Raw genomic sequence first — 23,207 nt, 5'->3', positions numbered from 1 at the left:
GTCAAAGATAAAAATCTGGTGAAAATATCGAACACTGTGAGAAAAATTAGATTTTATAAAATATTCAAGGAGCCAGGGATCGGGATGATATAATTATAATATCATGATGAGTAATCACTGTTGTGCAATAGAAGTTCCAATGGTGTTGCGGGTTTGGATTTGAATTGTTCTGACATTGTAGCCTTATAAAAATTATTAATAAAAGGTACAACTTTACAGGACTCATCTGTCAACAGTGAAAGGAAAGAATGTTAAAATGTATATATTGGAATTTAAAATGTATTGTTTGTATTTATATCGTGACACAGCAGAGATTAGAGATATTTATTACAGACCATCTATCTGTTTCTTTATCATTGTACTTTGAATTGAAGAGTTTGTTATTTCCAGGTAAGGGGTTACTTTGAGTCAGTTTTCTGTTGTTGTTGTTGAGGCAAAAGCTGCTTCAACATTTTGGAAAATACACACTCAAAAGATTCACATCATGTATACAAATATAAATATATTTTTGTAAATTGCATTTTTATATTACTATATGTGATGTAAGTCACCTAATTCAGGCCCTTGAATAACCCAAGTAAAGGCCACGTTCCAAGATACATCTAATTTATGAATTATATTATTGTACATTTATTAGGCCCTTCCTTTGTGAAACAAATAGGTGGTTTTTCACATCAATCAGAGATTTTATTAGAAAACAGCCAGGGAGCTCATTGTCTCTCACCCTTTAGCTAAAAATGTCTCAAACATTTTTACAAATAGCAACCGCATATTTCATGCTCTTCAGATGCGAGTACATGGGGGAGTCCAGAGTCTTTATGACTATCACAAGGCTGCAATAAAACAGTTGCATCACATGGACGTGATATCGATCTTAAGCAGAAAAGAATACTGCCTTAAGGAGCTTGGCTATCAGTGAATAATATCAGTCTATCCTTTTCCAGCCACAATGAAGAACCTGTTGTGGTTTGTGTGTCTGTATGCCGTGTGTGTGTGTGAGTGTTGGAGCAGCTGGGTGAATGGACACGAGGGCTTCATGCTCCTTGCTGGCCCCCTGAACTCGAACATTGAGGTTAATGATGCTTTTGACTGCAGTCATCCCATACCTCCTGGCTCTAGACAGTACTTTGAGCACCTCCAGAGCAGAGGGGTGACCCACTTCAAGGTGCCACTGTCATGGGCTCAGCTTCTACCCACAGGCCTCCCCAGCCAGCCCCACCAGGCTGTGGTGACCTGTTACCAGACCCTGCTGAGACAGCTGCTGGAGTCGGGCCTTCAGCCTCTGGTTGTGCTCCACGGCTCCACTGTGACGGAGGCTCTGAGGTCACGGTTTGGAGGCTGGGAGAGCCGGGAGCTGGTGGACATGTTTCAGCAGTACGCAGAGTTTGCCTTTCAGCAGTTTGGAGAGCTGGCAGAGTCATGGCTGACACTGACTGACCTAGGCGGCGCTATGCAGGATTGGGCGCCTGCGGCTGCTCCGCGGCCCCTGCAAAATATCCTTCAGCTCCATAGGAACATCTACAAGAACTACCATCAACAGTTTCCTGAAGAAGGTGGGTAAAGATAGGATTTACTGACTTAGTTTATAAATTGTATTGTCGATACTTGAATTTATATTAGTATTTATTGACTGGAGAGCCCCCGGAGGTATTGCATCTCAAATAAAACAAGCAAACAAAAGCACCAGTACAGAAAAAATTTACATTACACACAAAAAATGAGTAACATTAGTATTGAAGCACTTTTCAAATTAAACGCATTAACAGGTTGTTTTAAGATGATAAAATGCAGATGTCCTGAGGAAGCACAAAGTGTTGTAACTGTTTGTAATACTTAAATATAACATTAATTATATTTTATTGTTGTCACAGTTATTATGGCTTGCTTAATAAGGTAGGTGATACATTTCCTTTTCAATGTGTCTTAATGGCGAACTGATACTGAGTGTGCTCAGATTCCATGTGTAGATTATCATGACTGTGTCAGTGATCATTGAAGCTCAATAAAAGAAAAAAGGGCGATTTATGCAACGCTGAAAATACACTGAAGTCTTCCACGTGACTCAGCAGGTGGAAATCCAGTATGAGTTCACACACGTGATCCATAAATTAAATTAAATGATAACTTAATGCTCATATGTTGCAGGGAGACGTCTGTCCATTGGTTTGGGAGCTAGTGATGTCGAAATGATTCCTCAGGTTAAAGATACAACCGTAAGTTGCACCTTTCATCTTCTTACACATATTACCCTACCATACACATTTATTATTTATATAATACATGTGAGGTGCTGTTATTATTTAGTAGCAAATCAAAAATAATATGCATGTTTTCAATACATGTACAAATACATGTAATTATATAGAAGTGTCACAATAATGGTTTGGGATGTTATGTCGATCTTGAATTCTACCCGTATTAATAGGATCAATTAATTGGAGATAAAATATATTGCAGCAAAAGAATAAACTTCCATTTTGGCAGAGCATAGATACTTCATTGCAAGTCACAGAAAGAGTGTGTCTTTAACAGCGTTTATAGTTAGTCTCTAATGTGCACCTGCACAAGCAGTGTATGTTTCATTGAGGGACAGGAGTGTAACAACATATCGTTGTGTATCTCCTATTTGCAACAGATGGATTTCCTGTCAGTCAACATTGAATATAACTGTGCCTCAGCATCTAACTTTGCAGATAGGATGAGGAGTTTAAAGGTACAGTGATCAACACAAGGTGTTTCTTCTCAGTTTGCATTTCACATTACTCTACCAACACATGCATGTTACGTAATGTTGTAGATGTCCAGTGGGAACTTGCCTGTACTGATATACAAGATGACAGCTCGTGATTGTTCTTACAATCAGTTCCAGCTCCTTGGCAATATCCTGCAAGGTAATGCCATTACAGCTCAACTAATAGGCCTATTACTTTGCTATACAATTTTAAACTTTTACGTAATTACAGAAACAGAACCCAAGATAAGATAAACACTGCGGCTAGCCAAGGCTGTACTCTTGTAAACTGCAACATCGTAAACCTTTACTGTACAATAATCATAAAAGTTAACTCTCTTGTGGGTAATCATATGGCAGTGATTTGAAAAAAAAAATCATGGTCCAGTAAAGGTTTTACAAGGTAATCATGAACAGCCTTTGGACTTTCTATTTATTAGTTTGTTCATTAAACTATTCAATAGCAGTTGATTTCATAATCTGTCCGACAGTCATCTTTTACTCTAAATACTGTCATAATAACTGAACTGTGGTTAGAAATGGAATTAGGCATCATGAATTATGTGTTTACTGTAGATGTACCATTTGAGCAACTGTATCAACTTATATGTCATCCCCCCAAAATATATTATAACGAAAAGGGAAAATATTGTAATAGTTGCATATTTTATTCATTCATCTTTGTTGTAAACACCTCACAGTCCTGAACAACAATGAGCCGAACATTGTGGGATGTGACATGATGGACATTCTGGGTAAGCTAGACATGCAGGATACTGAAACCAGGTAAGAGTTTGTGTCAGCAACAATTTTATGATGCATATCTACTGCATATCTCTATGTTGTTCTGTGATTAACTCTTCTCCAAAAATTGTAGCATTGCAGAATACACAGAGTCCAGAAGCAGTTATGACAGTGTGTGGCACAAATTTGAGGCCAAGACTACGCATGGCCTTTTTCTCAAAGAATCCTTCCCTGCAGACTTCCAATGGGCCACGTCCAGTGAGTCCTTCAAGGTAGAAGGTGGCTGGTCAGAAGAGGGGAAGGGGGAGACAGTTTGGGATCGCTTTGGTCATGGAGGCCTGGCCTTTGAGAATCAGACAGCTGATCTGGCTTGTGACAGTTTCCACAAGGTGGATTATGATGTCTACCTCCTGCGAGGTCTCCATGTCAACACCTACCAGTTCTCCATCTCCTGGGCCCGTCTTTTCCCCTCAGGCCACAGAGACAGCCAATTGGAGAGAGGGGCTCTCTACTATGACAAGCTGATCGATGCACTCATTGAGTCTGGCATACAACCTGTTGTCACCCTCTACCACTGGGATCTGCCTCAAGCTCTCCAGGAACATGGTGGATGGACCAACACTTCCATTGTTGAAGCCTTCAAGGACTATGCAGACTTCTGCTTCTCCAGTTTTGGAGACAGGGTCAAGACTTGGAACACATTCAGTAGCCCCTGGGTGGTGAGCCATGCTGGCTATGGCACTGGTGAGCACCCCCCTGGTGTAAAGGATTATGTGGTTGCCTCCTATCAGGTGAATGTAAAGTCATTACTGTAATATATTAGTCATTCCTATCCATTTAGCTGACTGTTCTCTCCTCTTTGCAGGTCACTCACAATATACTCAAATCTCATGCTGAGGCCTGGCATGTCTACAATGACAAGTACCGGATGAAACAAGGAGGAAAAGTGGGCATTGCATTGAATTCTGACTGGGCCGAGCCCCTGGACACCGCCAGACCTGAAGACACAGTAGCTGCAGATCGCTACCTGCAGTTCATGCTGGGCTGGTTTGCACATCCCATATTTGTAGACGGAGATTATCCTGCAACACTCAAAACTCAAATTGAAGAGAAAATAAGACTGTGTCCCAATTCTGAGCCTGCAAGGCTTCCAGTTTTCACTCCAGAAGACAGGAAGAGGATCCATGGAACTGCTGATTTTTTCGGGTTAAACCACTATACCTCCCGGTTGGTCAACAATCGTGATGGTGGCTGCACCGCTGGTCCTCAGGGGGTTGGAGATTTCCAGGCTCATGTGGATCCATCATGGTCCTCTACAGCTTCTGACTGGATATATTCAACACCATGGGGCCTCCGCAGGCTTCTAAACTACATTTCCACAGAATACTTGAATGTTAATAAAGTGCCTATCTACATAACTGGGAATGGGATCTCTACAGGGTATAGTGGGGATACTCTCAATGATACCAGCAGAATAGATTACATGAGGAGTTACATCAATGAGGCCTTGAAAGGTATGCTGTAGTTAGTAGTCCATACTCTCATCTGCTTTGTTAGTATTTTAGAAACATCTTTTAAACAAATCAATGGTTACATGATAAATCAATTACAAAATAAGTGACGTTGTATCTTGTACCCTGTAAATACTAAGAAGTATAACAATAGGAAAATATTATAATGGTTTTGTGGCTCAGTGTCTCTATTCTCTCAACAGCTATACAACTGGATGGCGTGAATGTTCAGCGGTTTACTGTCCAGTCACTCATGGATGGTTTTGAGGGTCCACAAGGCTACAGTGAACGGTTTGGACTCCACCATGTCAACTTTGATCTACCTGACAGACCCAGAACTCCAAAGCAGTCTGCCTACTTTTACTCTGAAGTCATTGAGAACAATGGTTTTGCTTCCAAGAAACAGTTCTTTCATGCACCAGATATGTCAAATACGAAGTCAAATAAAGCTTCCCCGATGCCACCTTCCACAGTCCCATCACAAGCCAAGGATGTCTGGAGGAAATTCTCTAAACAAAACAATTTTCAGAGAAAGCTCTACCACTATGGTACCTTCCCTCAAAGCTTCAGGTGGGGAGTGTTATCATCAGCTTACCAGATTGAAGGTGGCTGGAATGCAGATGGGAAGAACTCCAGCATCTGGGATACATTCACCCAAGAACCTGGCAATATTCCTGGTAATGCCAGTGGAGATGTGGCCTGTGACAGCTACAACAGACTTGATGAAGACCTCTACATGCTGCGAGCTCTGAAGGTGAATTCGTACAGATTCTCTCTGTCCTGGTCCAGGATCTTTCCTGATGGTCTGCGTAGCTCCATGAACCAGAAAGGTGTTGACTACTACAATAGACTCATTGATGGTCTCCTAGCGTATAACATTACCCCCATGGTGACACTCTATCACTGGGACCTCCCTCAAGCTCTGCAGGACATTGGCGGATGGGACAATGTAGACATGATTAATATTTTTAATGACTTTTGCGACTTCTGCTTTGACAAGTTTGGAGACAGAGTAAAGTTTTGGATGACCTTCAACCAGCCTCAAACAATTGCATGGTCCGGATATGGACTTGGACAGATTCCACCAAATGTAAAAAATCCAGGAATTGCACCATACAGAGTTGCACACAACCTGATAAAAGCTCATGCCAGAGCCTACCACACATATGATGATAAGTATCGGACATCCCAAGGTGGACTAGTGTCCATTGCCCTCAATGCTGATTGGATGGAACCTAAAGATGTCACGGTTCCCAGAGAAGTGGTGGCTGCTGACCGCGCTCTGCAGTTCCAACTGGGATGGTTTGCACACCCTATTTTCAAGAATGGGGACTATCCCGATGCAATGAAATGGCAAGTTGGAAACAAAAGTGAACTCCAAGGTCTTTCCGATTCAAGACTGCCTTCCTTTACTGAAGAAGAAAAGAGCTTCATCCGGGGAACTGCTGACACTTTCTGCATAAATCACTACACTACAAAGATTGCACGCCATGCTACAATGAGGCTCACACCTCATTCTTATGACTATGACAAGGATTTGATAGAAGCAGAGGAAAGTGATTCACCAACCACAGCCATCAGTAACCAGAGAGCTGTCGCATGGGGCTTGAGGAGACTCCTCAACTGGATCAAAGAGGAGTATGGAGATCCAGAGATCTACATTACTGAGAATGGAGTAGCTACGGAATCGAAGACAACTTGGGATGACTCTGCTAGAGTATTTTATTTCAAGACCTATGTTGATGAGGCTCTTAAAGGTGCACCGACACGAACACAGCTCTGAAGATAAATAAATATAATGAATTATCATGATTGTTTAGATCTTTGCTAATTTTTTGATCTTGTGTGTATTTCAACAATAGCCCATGACCTAGATGGTGTGAAGGTGAAAGGATATGTAGCAGCATCTCTCATGGATTCTTTTGAGTGGCTTCAAGGGTACACAATTGGATTTGGGTTACACCACGTGGACTTCACCAACCCAAACCGGCCAAGGACACCCAAGTACTCCGCTCATTTCTTCTCCCAAGTCGTAAAGAACAATGGTTTCCCTAAACCAGATGATGATAAGATGCTTTATGGACATTTCCGCAAGGATTTCATTTGGAGCACTGCAACAGCTTCATACCAGGTAACTTTTAATCTGAATCCCCCTCATTAATGCTTTATCAAGTAGGTCTTTGTCTACTTAAATCTCTGTTTAACCTATACTGTTTCCAGATTGAAGGGGGATGGAGAGCAGATGGAAAAGGCCTCAGCATTTGGGACAAGTTTGCTCACACTCCTCTCCGAGTGTTAAATGACGACGATGGGGACGTAGCATGCGACAGTTACAATAAAGTAGAAGAGGACGTTGCTATGTTGAGGCAACTTAAAGTGACCCATTATCGGTTCTCCATATCGTGGTCGAGGGTGCTTCCTGATGGCACCACCAGGCACATCAATGAGGCTGGACTCAACTACTACCATAGACTGGTGGATGCACTGCTTGCTGCAAACATCCAACCTCATGTATGTGTAATCATTACAAATATCTCAAGAATGTTTTCAATATAAAATTGTAAAAAAATTACTATTTTCCGTCATCAGATCACTCTTTTCCACTGGGATCTTCCACAAGCACTGCAGGATATTAAGGGCTGGGAGAATGAAACTATTATTGACAGGTTCAGAGATTATGCAGACCTCATCTTTAGCCGTCTTGGTCACAAAGTGAAATTTTGGATCACTATTAATGAGCCGTACAATGTCGCAAACATAGGCCATGGCTATGGAGCAGCTGCCCCAGGTATGTCTTAATGAAATGCTCTCCATCTTAAATGCAACCTCGCACCAATGTGTGCTTGTTTATTGGGTGAGGAAAAGTACCTTAAAATGCTCACACTTTTACTGCCACTAACATATTGTTGTACTGTTAGAAAACTAAAAAGTTAAAGAATAGAATCTTTAGACCTTTAAAACCACAAAACATATACATTGCTAAACCACAAAAAGCATATAACTTAAACTTGTGTTACTCTGCGTGTACAGGGATCAGTTTCCGACCAGGCACTTTGCCTTATATTGTGGGTCACAACCTGCTTAAAGCTCATGCTGAAGCCTGGCACCTCTACAATGACAAGTACCGAGCCAAACAGAAAGGGATCATCTCTATCACCATAAACTCTGACTGGTCGGAACCCAGGAATCCCTACAAGCAGGTGGACATTGATGCTGCAAAACGTGTGGTGCAGGTACAGTTATTTCAAAAACTTATATAACTTATAACTTTCAACATGTGTAAAGTCTCTAATAGCGGTGTCTCTCTTTGCAGTTTTACATTGGCTGGTTTGCCCATCCTGTATTTAATGGAGACTACAGCAACATGATGAAGACGATCATTCGAGAGCGAAGCTTAGCAGCTGGTCTGCCAAAATCACGGTATTATAAACACTAATGTCAATTCTGAAAGGAAAAAAATGTCCATTTTAAACTCTAGCAAAATGAGATAAAATAGGAATTTAGGAGGGACCTAAATATTGCAATGTTCATTTTCATTTTGCTATAACTCACACATGTGGTGTAGTAAATTAAAGTATGTCACTTAACTTTCTCTAGGCTACCTGAATTTTCTCCTGAGGAGATTAAGAGAATCAAGGGTACCTATGATTATTTTGGCTTCAACCATTACACCACTGTGCTGGCGTTCCCTGTGGATTACGGGAACCTTCAGCATTATGACGCTGACAGGTAATCAGCACCAACACTGCAGTTATCTCATGGGCTGCCCTCTCACTCTGCACTATTTAATGAATAAGGCTTATAGAACAGTAATATTCAGAAGATGGTTCAATTAAAATGATTCATCTTCTTAATGTGCACTATATTCGATGTTCAGCACATGAATAAAAGATACAAATGATTGATCTTCACAGGGGAGCAGGAACAATCGCAGATCGCACCTGGCTGGATTCAGGCTCATCGTGGCTGAAGGTGTCACCGTTTGGATTTAGGAGGATTTTAAACTTTATTAAGGAGGAGTATGGGAACCCACCTATCATCATCACTGAGAATGGCATGTCAGGGCGAGGGCCTATCGACCTGAATGATATTTACAGGAGCTACTACTATGAACAATACATCAACCAGGCGCTGAAAGGTATAAGGCCTGCCACTTTCCTGAAATACATTGGGATGAAGTGAAACAGTTACCAACAACTTTACAGTTAAGGTTGTTTGCGTCAGCATTTAGAAATGTTTTTTAATTTGACCCTCTCTTTTAGCCAACTTGCTGGATGGTGTGGATATCCGGGGTTACACAGCTTGGTCGCTGATGGACAACCTAGAATGGGCAACTGGCTTTTCAGAGAGATTTGGCCTTTTCTACGTCAATCGATCAGACCCTGAGCTTTCTCGTGTGGCCAAGTCCTCTGTCGCCGCTTATTCCACCATCATCAACTGCAACGGATTCCCTGACCCGGCCTCAGGGCCCCATGAGTGTTTGAGCCCCGTGCCTGAAGGTAAACTGATACCGGTTTCGATTACTTCAACACACATTGCACATTTTATTCATTTATTTGAATTATTTTTGTTTCCAGTTATGTGTCTTGTTGTGTATTACTTCACTGAACAATATACAGTATATACTTTGCAGTGTATTGTGTGATTGTCACAGACCAACGGAAAAGTGTGACACGAGTTTCAAGATTTTATTGGAACCATTGGACTGATAGGTTAGCATAGTAGCCAAAGATGCAGGCCTTATCAGTTTAAAGCTTCTGTACAGAAACAAGTAACATTTTTATAGACTTATGTGATTTCCTAGTCAGGAGCAGTGACTTTCTGGAATCTTGTCAGAGTATTAAACAAGAGGTAGTTTCTAACCTTTGGACTGAGCGGGTGGAGCTGCTTCCTCATGGTTTCAGGCTGTATACTAAGCTAAAGCTAAGCATCTGCTGGCTGTATAGTTTCATATTTAACCGAGCAGCAGTATTAGTCTGCTCCTCTATCCCTTAGTGAGACAGCAGTAAAGTGTTTTTCATTTACAGAACATAACATGAAGTGATATAAGGACTTGTTGTTTTTCTTTACGTAGAATCACACTGTCAAGCAATACATTCAAATTGAATATAACAAACTTGTGTGTTTTCTGCAGGGACGATCACTGATGACACTGTGAAATTCCTTGGTATGAATCTTTCTACCAGTGATGCTGAGACTGGACTCAACACCACATTCGCTCTCCTAGTTGTTGCTGTGCTTGTAGCTATTGGTTCATCTGTTTGCTTCTTTAGAGCAAGAAATCGCTCCAAGTAACTGTAGCAGAATTGTCAAAAAATTGAAAAGGAGTTTTAATTTTAGAATTAAAGAATAACGAATGTATCAGTAAAGGTCTAATAGGCATCTTCATACTTGAAATAGTTTAATAGATTTCAAAAGAACTTTTTTCATAAAAACATGATTAAACAAATGTATTTTATTTTGCTGTCATTCAATAATATGTCCAATATTTAACTGCTGCTCTCACAACTCAAATACAAATCTGGAATTTTCCTATGATGCATATTATTTGATTTTCTGCTAAACTGATCCTGAACAACTCCCTGATTCTCATAACATCTGTCTGAGAGTTTGTTTTCATGGCAGCTCGGTTAAAAATGTTTTGGATTCATCGTTTGTAAATGATTCGATCATTAAAGAAGTAAATGTTTGAACCGTCAGGCTGAGATTCACCTTTGCATTTTATTCTACCATGAGTAGATGAAGTATACAGTATCTACTTTGCAGTGTATTGTGTGATTGTCACAGACCAACAGACTCCTGCACTATTATTTACATAATATACTCATCAGTCATCTCACAACACAGAAAAAAATTTCTCTGGTCCTAATAACTTACTTCCTGAAATATTCCAAGCTTGTATTTAAAAGCAGAAGCAGAACATTCTAATCCATTTTTACATAAAGCATATGCTGAACACATCTTTCATTGTAAATCTAAAGACATTACAGCACAAATGAGCTACTAGAGTGTGACCGGCAAGAAGCGGGACATGTGTTGTGGAGACGAGAATTTGATTATGTTATGGTTGAAGAAAAATCCAGCTGTGTATTTATGGGCCATTGTTATTAGCTTTTTAAGCTGTCCTTAGAAGCTGTACTTTTAACTTCAAAAGAAAAAAACGTTTTGCCCTGTAGGAATCACTACAATCCACTGTAGATTCAGGTTGGTCTAGGAGAGGCTGCAGGAAAAAAAAAAAAAAAAGTCTCTGACAAACTGGTAAATATTTATTATTTACCATTTACCAAAAACTGTTCAATCATTTCAGAAATCTATTCTGTTAAATAAGCAGGTAGCTTTTTATTGCACCATTTTAAGTTTTAAGAGTATTTGTCACAAATATAAAAGTGTTTTAAGCAACTATATGTCGGGCCCTTCCAGATTTGTTCCATCACTTAAAGTTTTGAATGTAAGCAAAATAATATAAAACAATAATAAAGTGAAAACCTGGACCTGAAATATTCAAGCAAGTAAAGAAAAGATTCCCGAAACCATTTGAAAACTGGCATTTGCTGAAAAAATTTTATTTAAAAAAATTCTAACCACAAAGTACAATCAATACAAAACGTATAAAAAGTACAAAAAGCATAGGTCAAAAATAAGTTGAGATGACAATATTGGAGTTGGCACCAACGGCACTGTGGGTATGATTCAGAATACAAAAAGTTGGCATCTAAGAGCGCATTCATGCAACTGAATTCACATTGAAATGATTACATCATTTACCACCCTTATTGAGACTCTGGAACCATCATAACACCGATCCAAACATCAGCAATTTCCGACATAGAACATGACGCACAGTATTTTCCCTTAATAACAATTACATTTGGGTCTGAAAGAGGAAGCACTTGCTGGTCAAAGATGATTTGCAACTATTAGAATAGATTGCATTGTAGAGCTTTTTAAGACGTCGTTACTAACATGACAGAAGCTGATGCACCGAACCGTTTACAGAGTGCACTAGTCCGTCGGTAGAATAACACTTTGGGGAGCGAAGACGGCCGTGAATGTCATTCTTTGCCCAAAAGACGAGGAGAAAAATGTTGGCCACAGTGACAAGAGCCTATTTTCAATACCACAATATCCTATACTAGTACAAAAATAAAGAACAGTATCAAATACAAAGTTTAAAACAATACAATATCAAGAGTTACATGGTTTTCAAGCATTACCCAGGTTTGTTTATTCCTTTGGAGAAAGGCACCCCAAGTGTGTTCCAGTTACTTTACCAGGCACCAGACTTTGGGAATGTTGACTGGCCCAGTACCATCATTGTGGAAGACAAACAAAAAAAAGACAACACACTTGAAGCAAACCTTCATATGAACAAGTATTCATCAGCACGACAAACATCCAGTACCTTCCTTTTTTCATTTTTTTACGAGTTGTGCCTTGAACATTTATCTACAAGCACTCGCTGATTCAGTTCCTCACAAAATCCTACAGTTTAAACATGTTTTGCACTACAACTGGCTTGGCCTTACAAAATGCCATCATGTGGAGTTCAAGTTTCGGTCTAAGGCAGTCTTGAGACGCACTCACTGTGAACTTCCAACGGAGAAGAAACTCTTTAAAAAAAGGACTAAGCTCTAAGTCTCAATATAAAAACTATCAAATAAAGAAAAGAGGAATAGCTGCCCTGAGGGAGAAGTTAACCTTAACCATTCTTGTTGCACGACGGTAGTTTGTTAGCACTTTGGATCTTCAGACAGGCTGGCGTCTCAAATATTGCTGAGTTGAGAAAACCATTCTCCTCCTCGTTCGACTCGATGCTCGACCCCTGCGGGCCCGTAACACTGGAAGGCTTGAGCTGACTTCATCCACCTCAAGCAAGTTCATGACATCACACATGCAAACGATCGCCATTTAGTTCCCTTGTGTGCTCCTGGTGTGAAGTGTTCAGCGGGTGACAACCTATGCACGGAGACCTGTGAACATAGTGAAGGAGTCAGCATTAGTAAAACACTTCGTCTGAGGGTTTTTCACAATAAAAAAAAACAAGCTGAATGTTGGTTGGAACTAAATAAAAATCAATGAAAGGATGAAAAGGGTAGAAACCATACCTTTCTCACATGTGCTGCTCTGCTTCTCCTGGGCGAAGTTTAATCTGTTCTGCTCGACTGCCGTGCCATTGGACTCCGGGCTGCTGCTGCGTGACGGGCTTTCGTTCTGGTAAGCCAGATCCAGATGTTGCTGGGCAAGTTTTAGGTGTCTGCGCAGCCTCTCCAGCTCCCGTGACGAAGCCTCGTCCCCAAACGACTCGCGGCCCGAGTCCACCAGGTTGTCCCTAAAGTTCATTTTTCCTGTTGGGTCCTTCTTCAGAGCTGTGTTGTAGCCAGGAGGCGCAGAGGGCTGGCGGCAGATGGAGGACCTCTGGCTCGCTAGAGCTGTTGGGCGGGGTGTGGCAGGCCTTTGTGCACAAAAGCAGTCGCGAATACCGCTGATTCCAAGGTGGAGGATCTCCAATAAGGTGAAGAGCAGACACAAGGCGCTGACGGCGTACATGATGAGCAGGAAGATTGTTTTCTCTGTAGGACGTGAGACGAAGCAATCAACTGTGTGTGGGCAGGGAGAGCGTGTGCATACATAGGACGGCACCACTTCTATCCCATAAAGGATGTACTGTCCAAACAGGAAGGAGACCTCAAAGATGGCACGTGATAGCAGCTGGAACACGTAGACCTTCATCAGACCATCTCTCTTGATGCGGCGGCGTCCATCGTGCTTTTTGCTGGGCTTCTCCACAACCTCTTTTTCCTTGTCAGGCTCAATCTCCTCCAGGATCATGGGGTCCTCCTCCCCGTTATCCTCTGCTTCTTCGTAGTCCCGGTTAGCACCGCGGCTCACTATGGGCATCCTCTTTCTGCTCCGGGGCCGGTAGTCCTCGTCCTCCATGCGGGCGATCTTATGCATAGCAAATCCAAGGTACATGATGGTTGGAGTGGTGATCATAATCACCTGAAAGACCCAAAAGCGAATATGTGACAGCGGGGCAAATGCGTCATAGCACACGTTCTCACAACCGGGTTGCTGTGTGTTGCACACAAATTTACTCTGTTCATCATAGTAAATGGACTCTCCCCCGACCGCCGTCAGCACGATGCGGAAGACGATGAGGAGGGTGAGCCAGATTTTACCCACAAAAGTGGAATGATTGGAAATTTCATCCAGCAGACGTGTGAGGAAGCTCCAGCTCATTTTGCCTCTGGAACAGGAGGGAAACTCTCAAACCTGTGAAGAGACAGAAAATGTATTCAGGTGTCGGAAAGGAGGAAGGCAATGACAATGAGAGATATAAAATATTAACACTACTTTTCGTAATAACAAAAAAACTAAATCAAGTTCAAGGCCACATGTAGGATTGGATTGTTAGTAAGCAAATAGAGATTTTAGATAAAACAACAAAGCATAATAATAAAATCCCGCTGCTAAACATTTGGTTGCTGGTTTGCATTTTTGTTTTGACTTCTTGTTCTTGGACGAGCCACACGGTGGGGCTGTTGTTTGACTGTTACCTAGAGACATCTGGAACAATCCTCTGATCTATGAAAGGGGAATGCAGAAATCCCAGAGGTCTCAGTATATGCCAGCAGCCAGGCACTAAACCAAAGCTAATCCAAGGACTGTGGAATGAGGATATGTTCCTCAAAGACAGGGATGACGGAGCATGAGACATAACTTCTATTCTAATACCCTAAACTCAACCTAAACCAGGATGACCGATCCTATTCCACTTCACAACAGCAACATTGTCGATCCATCAATTTATATGATTTTACATCCTCGAACCAACGTCAGATTCATCCTGATTGTCGGGTTGAATAATCCGAGTGAGCGACAGTAAAGAGCCGACTATAGGGGCAAAAAATAGCTGCTGTGGTTTCACACCTTCTGAGAACTGTCTCATAACTTCTGCTGAGTAATTAGCCAGTACTAATAAAATATACTGCCATGGTGGTGTTAAGCACCAAAACCGTTAAAGCTGAAGATACAGTTCCAGCCCACACCTGAAGGGCTCAGAGCTGTTGCAGTACTAGTGAAAATGATAGGCATCTTCTGAAGTTAAAGAGCTGTACATTATAAAAAATCTTCAGTCGTAAATGTAAATCAACCAGTTTCGATAAATAATTTTCCACCCCATGACAATCGGCATCTTTTATTGGTATTTGGTTGTGTATCCTTCGACAGCCTCCAAACAGTCCTGTGATTTGAAATAGTCAGGTCAGCTGGTCAACTCCTCTAATATCACATGTTCATGCTCTGTTTGTCAGCAGGACTCCTTCTCCCCCTTGATGGGACTTAGGTCAGGACTCCTACCAGTCCCAGTGTGTGCTGTGTGAGTTTTCAAACTCATAGAAATGTTTCTACGTTTTCACGAGAGCTTGAACGTTAAGGAAGTTTAGAAACGCTGCTGGCCGTGTTTTAGTGTGGACTGGCAGAAACATTTGAAAACGTTGACGCAGTCACTCGCATCCACTTCCTAAATAAGACTTCCTGAACACCACTTCCTGGGTCTTATCAGTTGATTACCAGCAGTGAATGATAAATGTCAAAGTGTGATGTCAGTTAACAGTTCAACCTCATTGGTCCAAATACAAAACTCCTCAATTATTCACCGGTGTTTTTTATTTGTAGTATTTCCTGTAACTAAGCAACCAACTCCAGAGTAGGCAATCTGCTTCCTTTTTACTGACCCACGCCCAGTTTGCGTGAATAGTCACCACATGTCCCTTTTTCGGCGTATTTCCATGGAAACAGATTAGAGCACACAGAGCTAAAAAGCATTCATGTGGATGTAGCCAGGAAAAGATTTCTCTGAACTCATCTTCCTGTTGATACAATCAAGGCCTCAAGTACCAGGGCAGGAAAGACAACAGATGAACCTCTGCCATGTTTGACGGTGTAGTGGTTGTTTCCTACGTGGAGGATTCACCATTGTTCAATCACAGAAACTTTCGCCAAAAATTCTGTGTATGTGTGTGTGTGTGTGTATATATATATATATATATATATATATATATCGTTTGTAAGTCTTGAATTTGAAGCCGAATTTACCTCCCATCATTTCAGGCCTGTTTTTTTTGTTGTTGCTTTTCCCTCCACAACATATGGCTGGATTTTATTTTCAATAGTTCAATTATCTCTGATAATTCCTGCATTGCCAACACTCGAGGTCAAGCAGGAGCTAAAGAAACTGGTTTATCTTTTATACAAAACAGCCTTACCGCACCCTTTAGGCTTTAAACTATTAAATGTATCACCCCAATTTTACACAATTCTTATCATAATAAGGAGTAAACATACAGTTTGATCACCATCCTTTAATGATACAGGAAATCCAGACCAACCTAAATTTTTATGCAACCACAGTGTATAGGACGCAAAGTGAACAGGCTGCGAATATGACATTTTTAGTTGCATCTATTCATTTTGACATCAGGTCACCAACAGAAAAGAAAGTCCCTGATGGTCGAGTTTGCTTTCTGACTACAATTTAGCAGCAGCTTTGTCCTCCCATGTCTGGAGATTTCTCAGACGAGCTGTACAAACACACCCACATTGCGCTGTGGTCAGCAAGATGTGAGCCCAAGGCTCTGTAACGCCTGTGTCCACCCAGTGTAAAGATGGACCAAACATTTAACCCCCACATAATTAAACTTTTCCAAAGACTTCGGCAACCTTGCAAAAAATTTTTTGGTGTGTGGTCTTTTAAAAAAAGTCGATTAAAAGTGACATGGGAATACATATTCTTCTTATCCCATTAAGAACATTTCTATAATGGTTTTAATGATAGATAAAAAAAAATGAAATATATTATTCTAATGATCGAGTCAGGGAGAAGGGATTGGGTACCGTTCAACAGTATGTGAACAATATTCAAACTTTAAAGACCCTTTTAAAAAAGGCCTCTAAAAGGAAATAGTGTTATTTTGAGCCATAAGTGAAAAGTGCTGAATACGGTCAGACTGGTGTTGGGCCCTGAAGCTTAGTTTGACTGGTAGAAGTAGAAGCAGTGAATGGCAGACAGTGGGTATCGGTATAGCCCTGGTGCTTTCTGAGTTCATCAACAAATTCAGTGATTTACATCAAATTGTTCCAAGTTTAAATGTTTTGCGACAAAGTTCCCAACCTCCTCCTAGGAATCTGTGGTTGGTTTCAACCAGTCACAGTATTTGTCATCTTCAAACCAACCTTCTCTTTAAATTTGCATTTAACTAGTGTCATGTATACATATGCAACATGACATGAGGATCTTCTCTCGATCGCAAAATCTAATTTACTGCTTACCCCCATAGAATTATACATAGACATATTTTTAGACTTTGAATATCTTCAACTGAATTGGGGGGTAAGTTTGGATTAAACCATCCTTCAATACATAAAGGTTTAGCATGAAGCACAAAGGTTTCCATTGTGCAGCAGCAGTTCAGCTCCTCCTCACAAACTGATGACTGATCTGTTGTAAGGTAAATCAAATATGTCACCTTCATGACTGTGGTTGGTTTATCAGACTCTCTGATGAGATCATTGATTTTATTTATTCTGTGGTGATTCAGAGTTCACATTGTCTCCAATGTGTGTTTACATGTAAAAATACACACAGAAGGGCGGCGGGGGGATAAGATTGTTTATCAGGCCCTGTTATTCCGTTGATAAGTTGTCTTCACCTGGAATGTCAATACGCAGTGAAACTTATTTAGGCACATTATTCCCCTCGAATCACTCCTTGGTAGATGCCCTGTTTAAAAGTATGTTTGTGTCGTTGCTGCGAACAGTGGCTGCTGCTGCTGACATTATACTTCCATGTGCGGTTTCTGCACAGCTGCCTTTATGCAGCTATATCCTGCATGCCAACGGTTACACCTCAACATATTTCATGTATGACATATTTATTGCCAGGTTTCAAGACAAAGTTCAACTCCTAGACTCCGCTTAGTGAAGGCTGCTGATGTTGAGGAGTTGCTCCAAATGGAATTTTCCTGTGTGTATGTTTTAATGCAAATGCTCCAATTCAGTAACTCTGGATATATTCCAGCCAGCCCGCCAGTAAAATATCCAGAAAAAATTAATAGCGAGAAATGTCCTGTATCTACACACGTTGATTTTGTGAATGTGTCCAATTGCTTATAGTAAACTAAAATAACCAGCTAAAGACACTAAAGAATCCATAACTCTGGCCTTACTATCATCATCATTCAATACGTGTTTCGGTCCCCTCTCTAGTCAAGTGTTCCTGGTGGCATCATACTAACTTTCTTTCTGTCAACAGAATTGGTTCAAACACGACCACCAACATATTTTTTTTGGTTAGATTCACATTTTGAAAAACAACTCAACAAAAATAACAGATAACACACTTTGCTAGCTCATATTTCAACTTACGCAACAGTTTGCTCAAAAAAGCAGCAGGCTTTGGGTGTATATGTGTGTGCGTTCGCAATGTTTGGTCTTAGGTTAGCTGCTAAACCACACCTGAAAACAAATGACTTCAAGGTTCTCCCTTTAATTATAAGGCTTAAATTATAAGACTGGGCATTTTTTGGCACCGCCCTAAATGAATGAAGGGAGATGGGGGGGGGGGGGGGGACTATACTGACAGATCTAAGCCTCTCTGGAGGGGGCACAAGTATACGTCCAATTATAAGACAGTACTTTACAGAGTGTTGCATTATGGGTCAGTTGTAGCTTTGATGTCACCGGGCCAGTGAGTTTCATCTATAGTGAACGAAATGGCTGTTGAGAGCATCTAGTTAGTTCGATTTAACCTGAAAACTGGTGGACAATGTTCATCTTCCCAAAAGGAAATTAAATTCCTTCTCATCATCTCCAAATATCTTAACTGCAGAAATTTAAGTGGCAAAACAAAAACTGCAAAGAATTACATCCGTCACAGATGCAGAGCTGAGGAGGACAGAAGTCTGCAAAGCGTTAGCCCTCCGAGAAAATGATAATGCGAAGGAATCGACTCGCTACAGCGGCTCAGTCAGCTGACTTGATGGAGGCCAAATGCTGGGAGAGTCAGCAGTCTACAGATTATTCTACTATCCCCCACAAAAGGCATGAAAGATAACTTCAGTATGTTGCACAAACTATTTTCTTCTACAATAATTATACACTTTTGTTTTTATACATATTGTAACCAAAATGGTCAAACATTTAGTAAACATAAATGGCCTTGGTTAAGGCTGGAAGATTTATATTTAAAAAAAAAAAAACGTTGCAATATTGAGATAATTATTTATATTAATTTCTTATTGTTGGTATCGTGCCGTCGTGGCACACATGGTCAGTTGATGACTGCTCGAATCCAATAAGTTTAGAAGATGGTGTTGTAAGAGTTGTTCTGTCACTAAAGTTAAATACTTCAGCTTGATTCTAACTTAATAGATACAAAGAATCAGATTCTGGCAATTCTTGATTATAGTGAACTGGTAGATTTTCTCTTATGAATACCTGTAGATTGAATATAAATAAACACAAAAAACAAAGTCTTTTAAACATTTAGTATTTTTTACTTATTATCTCTACTTTCTTGTTACACAGGCCATTGCATATTCAGCAATACTGCTATGGCTACAATAAACTCATAGGTTAGGTCAGTTTCCCAGTGTGACACGTAAAAACAAAATATATAACTTAATTTTGAAGATATCTTGATCAGAGATAGACCATCTTGATGCTTGTGGATAACGAGATAAGTTAGTCTTTGATGGATATTGGTGAATTGCACAACAAACAAGCAAATCACCCCCACTTGTTTTCCGTCTGGTAAGACACAACTTTCCACCCTGAAGAAATGACCGGTCCCTTTCTCCTTCGTTCTGTCTACTCAGACACTCCCTGTCAATCTGCAGCACTTCAGAGAAATCCATAGTCAGGAGCAGAGTTTCGACAGAACACAGAGGCTTTTGTGGCCCTCTCACATCTGGGGGGGGTATCCTTCATGTATCCCAAAAGCCCTCGGGGCTGAGAGGCCCCAATCAGCCAGGGGAGAAGCCAAATAAGTACAATAAAACCAGCATGAGTCCATTCTGAGGATCGAGATCCACTGAGTAAAAAATGGTGAAGCTAGGGGGAAATCAAATTCAACAATGCAATCAACTGGGATGCACATGTGGCTGTGTCCACTTCTCGAGAATAAACTAAACATGCAAACAGGAAATAATTGTTGCTTCGTTAAAGCACAATTCATTAATGCACTCTGATATTAAATACAAATAGAAAATGAACCTATTTAATTTGGAGGCTGAATAAAAACAGTCAAAGCGCGTCCTCGTGGCTCTGGGGTCGACGTCACCACGGTGCTGCACATGCTGCCGCCAACATGTTGTGGGACCACAGGGACTAAAAGTGCAGGCTGTGTTGTTTGGACTTACCCAGAGATGAGAAGTTAAACTGTGTGTAGCACAAAAAAAAAAAAAAATATCACAATATGGAGGTTTAACACGCAGTTGAGGGGGAACTTTTAAGAAGGGAAATAAGATACGAGCCCTGTGCGTCCCTTCATCACCGCAGTCCAGATTCACGCAAACAAATTTCACTAGAAAACACGTCGCACACCGGCACGTTTAAATTACGCAAATTACGAGAAAATGTGTTTGCCGGTGCGAACGAGACCACGCAACGCCAATGTTCGTGCTTTAACTAGTGCCCCCTGCCGGCCGCCTGTGCGCGCAAACTCCACTGCGTACAAACTGAACATCTTCTGACGCAGCATGTTGTAAGAGGTCCGATTAACGGGTTAAAAAAATAAATACAATAAAGCATCAATGCGATGCTACGATATACCTCAAAGTTAAACACGCAAGTTTAGCCGATGAAGCTAGAGAAGCTGCGGGATGCCGCCGCGCTCCGGCTGCGTGTTGTGTGTTTTCTTACCTTCAGTCGCGATGCTCGTCTCGTCTCTGCTGAAACTTGCTCTTTAAATCCGGGGAGCCCCTCTTCTTCTTCTTCTACTACTCCTTCGTTCCCTTCTCGGTTAAAAGAAAAGCCCTCCCGCTCCGATATCAAGCCATCCAGGGAGTGGGGGCTGGTTTCTGCGCTGTCTCCCGTGTGAGGAGCTCCGTGTCCGGCTCCAGTTGCGTGGTGTACTGCGGGGTGAGGACAAAGACTGTTCCCAAATCCCCCCCTTTTTCTTTCTTTCCTCCTCCCAGTTTACAGGCTCCCCACCCCCTGGTCTCCAGTGGAGGGAAGCGATCATCCGCCAGCATTCCTGACGCAATACCCCCCACCCCCCTTCTCGGTTAACTTTGCCCTGCACCCGGAGACTGAGAACAACTCCGTCTGTGACTGCTTGACCACAATAATAGTAATAATACACGCGTCCTGTCTGTGCTGCAGAGACGATCCAGGCCTTTGTGTTGATATGTTACATGGTTTTAATATATAAGGAAAAAACCACCGAGCTGTTGAATTGCACGTACACTTTCAGGCAAAGAAAGAGTCTACATTTAAATGTTTATCACGGGTTCTACGTTAAAGGAGGATCTCTCGGCAGAAACTGGAGTGAATACACGTTGAAGGGATAGTTCACCCGAAAAATGAAAAGTCACTCATTGTCTACTCACCACTATGCAGATGAGGATTTTGGGTGAAAGTGTTTGAGTACACAAAACACCTTTCTAGAGTTTCAGGGGTTACCAGTGCGGCAGCCAAATCCAACACAATTAAAGTTATGTCTTCAAACGTAATGAAAACAACAGAAAAAAACATAAAACGCTTCAAACTGCTACCAACATTCAAATCGACCTCAGAAAGGCATCATTAACACGTTTATCCTTAGTGTCCTCGTATATCCTCCGATGGAGCGGCGTTCATCTTCTCACACACACACTGAACACAAGATCTCGCTTAAGGGTCCGGTAGCAAACATTTAGGCTAAAAACTTGGAGTAAGCGACGCCGTTTCGAGTCGAATATGAATGTCGGGGCTTGTGCACACTTGAATGACATCATACGAGCAGAATGGAGGCATGTAATTTTTTTATTGTTTTGTTTATTTTGTTGTTTTTTACGTGGTCCCCACGTTCTTTAATTGTACTGAATTTGGCAGCAACACTGTTTACCCCTGAAACTCCAGAAGTGTTTTGTGGACTCAAACACTTCCCCCACCTCCTCCATCGGCACAGTGGTGAGTAGATAATTAGTTCATTTTCATTTTTCTGTGAACGGTTGGAAGGGATAAGATAAATCTAATGGCTCTCAGCACAGTTCCTACCTCTGCCAATGGCCAGCAGTCACCCTAAGAAACCTCATTTAAATCCACTAGACCTGGATTTTCATTTGGATCTGAACCAAATTGCACACACTCATAAATATCAGGCCCCTAAAAATGCCAGATTTGACTCCCAATAGGAATCACTGAATATTGTTAAAGAAAGGTATTAAAAAAAAGTGTATTTCTTCACTGTATATATAGCAATACTGCTGTAGCAACAATTAGCTGATATTGGCCTTGCCAGTTTACCAGTCTGGCACGTCAGATGTCCAAACACAATATTTCAAACTTAATATTTCATACTTATCCAATTTTTAAATCTCGATACTTGTGCATTGCCAACTTAGATGTTAAGTTTGAGTCTAATATCGATAAATTGCATAGAAAAGGAACATGTTACATTTTTTTTCCATCAAGATCCATGAATAATTCCCTGACAAATTGGTGAATATGCAAAAGAAGAATGAATTCTTTGTGGTCCCAGGTCGTGCCCTTCCACAACTTTCATGAAAATCTGTTCCGCAGTTTTCTCATTATTCAGCCAACAAACCAACCAACCAACAAATAAACCCTTGTTTTCTGTAAGTATGGCATTTCATAATGTCTGAGCCATAGTTCAGTCACCATTTGTTACTTAATTTTTTTATTTATATGTTACAGTGAGAATTTAAAAATGAATCTAAATGTAATGGGAAGCCAATGTAAAGAATGTAGAGTGAGTGTGATGTGGGTCATCTTGCTGGAGACCGGTCAACAGGACCATTTGTATAGGTGGCCCAGAGGTGATTTGCCGGGGCAGGTAGAAAAGGAATTACAGTAATCGAATCTGGACGCGTGAATTGTCATCTCCACTTCAGGTTTTGCGACAATAGGCTTCAATTTTTGTGATACTTCTAAAACTGAATGGCACAAAAATGGGTTAAGGACTTTGACGTGTTGCTCCAGTTGGGTCAAATCTGTGT

General features: G+C 41.1%; 2 protein-coding genes across 2 annotated transcripts; one reads left to right on the top strand and one right to left on the bottom strand.

Moving 5' to 3' along the window:
* The first annotated feature begins 949 nt into the window (after nt 1-949).
* LOC133967794 (lactase/phlorizin hydrolase-like) lies at nt 950-10,685 on the top strand. The gene is made up of 17 exons (XM_062403451.1): nt 950-1,553; nt 2,146-2,213; nt 2,636-2,713; nt 2,798-2,891; nt 3,433-3,517; nt 3,609-4,266; nt 4,341-4,989; nt 5,190-6,743; nt 6,849-7,117; nt 7,207-7,497; nt 7,576-7,774; nt 8,017-8,219; nt 8,300-8,406; nt 8,584-8,715; nt 8,901-9,124; nt 9,249-9,485; nt 10,121-10,685. Exons 1-17 carry the CDS (start codon nt 950-952, stop codon nt 10,279-10,281), a joined length of 5,613 nt encoding a protein of 1,870 aa, XP_062259435.1. The 3' UTR covers nt 10,282-10,685.
* Nucleotides 10,686-11,528: 843 nt separating this feature from the next.
* gjc4b (gap junction protein gamma 4b) lies at nt 11,529-21,141 on the bottom strand. Its single transcript, XM_062403208.1, has 3 exons — nt 20,908-21,141; nt 13,092-14,259; nt 11,529-12,956 (listed from the first exon to the last, which is right to left on the bottom strand). Exons 2-3 carry the CDS (start codon nt 14,224-14,226, stop codon nt 12,943-12,945), a joined length of 1,149 nt encoding a protein of 382 aa, XP_062259192.1. The 5' UTR covers nt 14,227-14,259; nt 20,908-21,141; the 3' UTR covers nt 11,529-12,942.
* Between the last annotated feature and the right edge of the window lie 2,066 nt (nt 21,142-23,207).

The sequence above is a fragment of the Platichthys flesus genome, chromosome 13, assembly GCF_949316205.1.
Source record: "Platichthys flesus chromosome 13, fPlaFle2.1, whole genome shotgun sequence".
Classification (NCBI taxonomy): domain Eukaryota; kingdom Metazoa; phylum Chordata; class Actinopteri; order Pleuronectiformes; family Pleuronectidae; genus Platichthys; species Platichthys flesus.
Note: the sequence above shows the minus strand (reverse complement) of the source record. Positions and strands in the feature narration are given on the sequence as shown.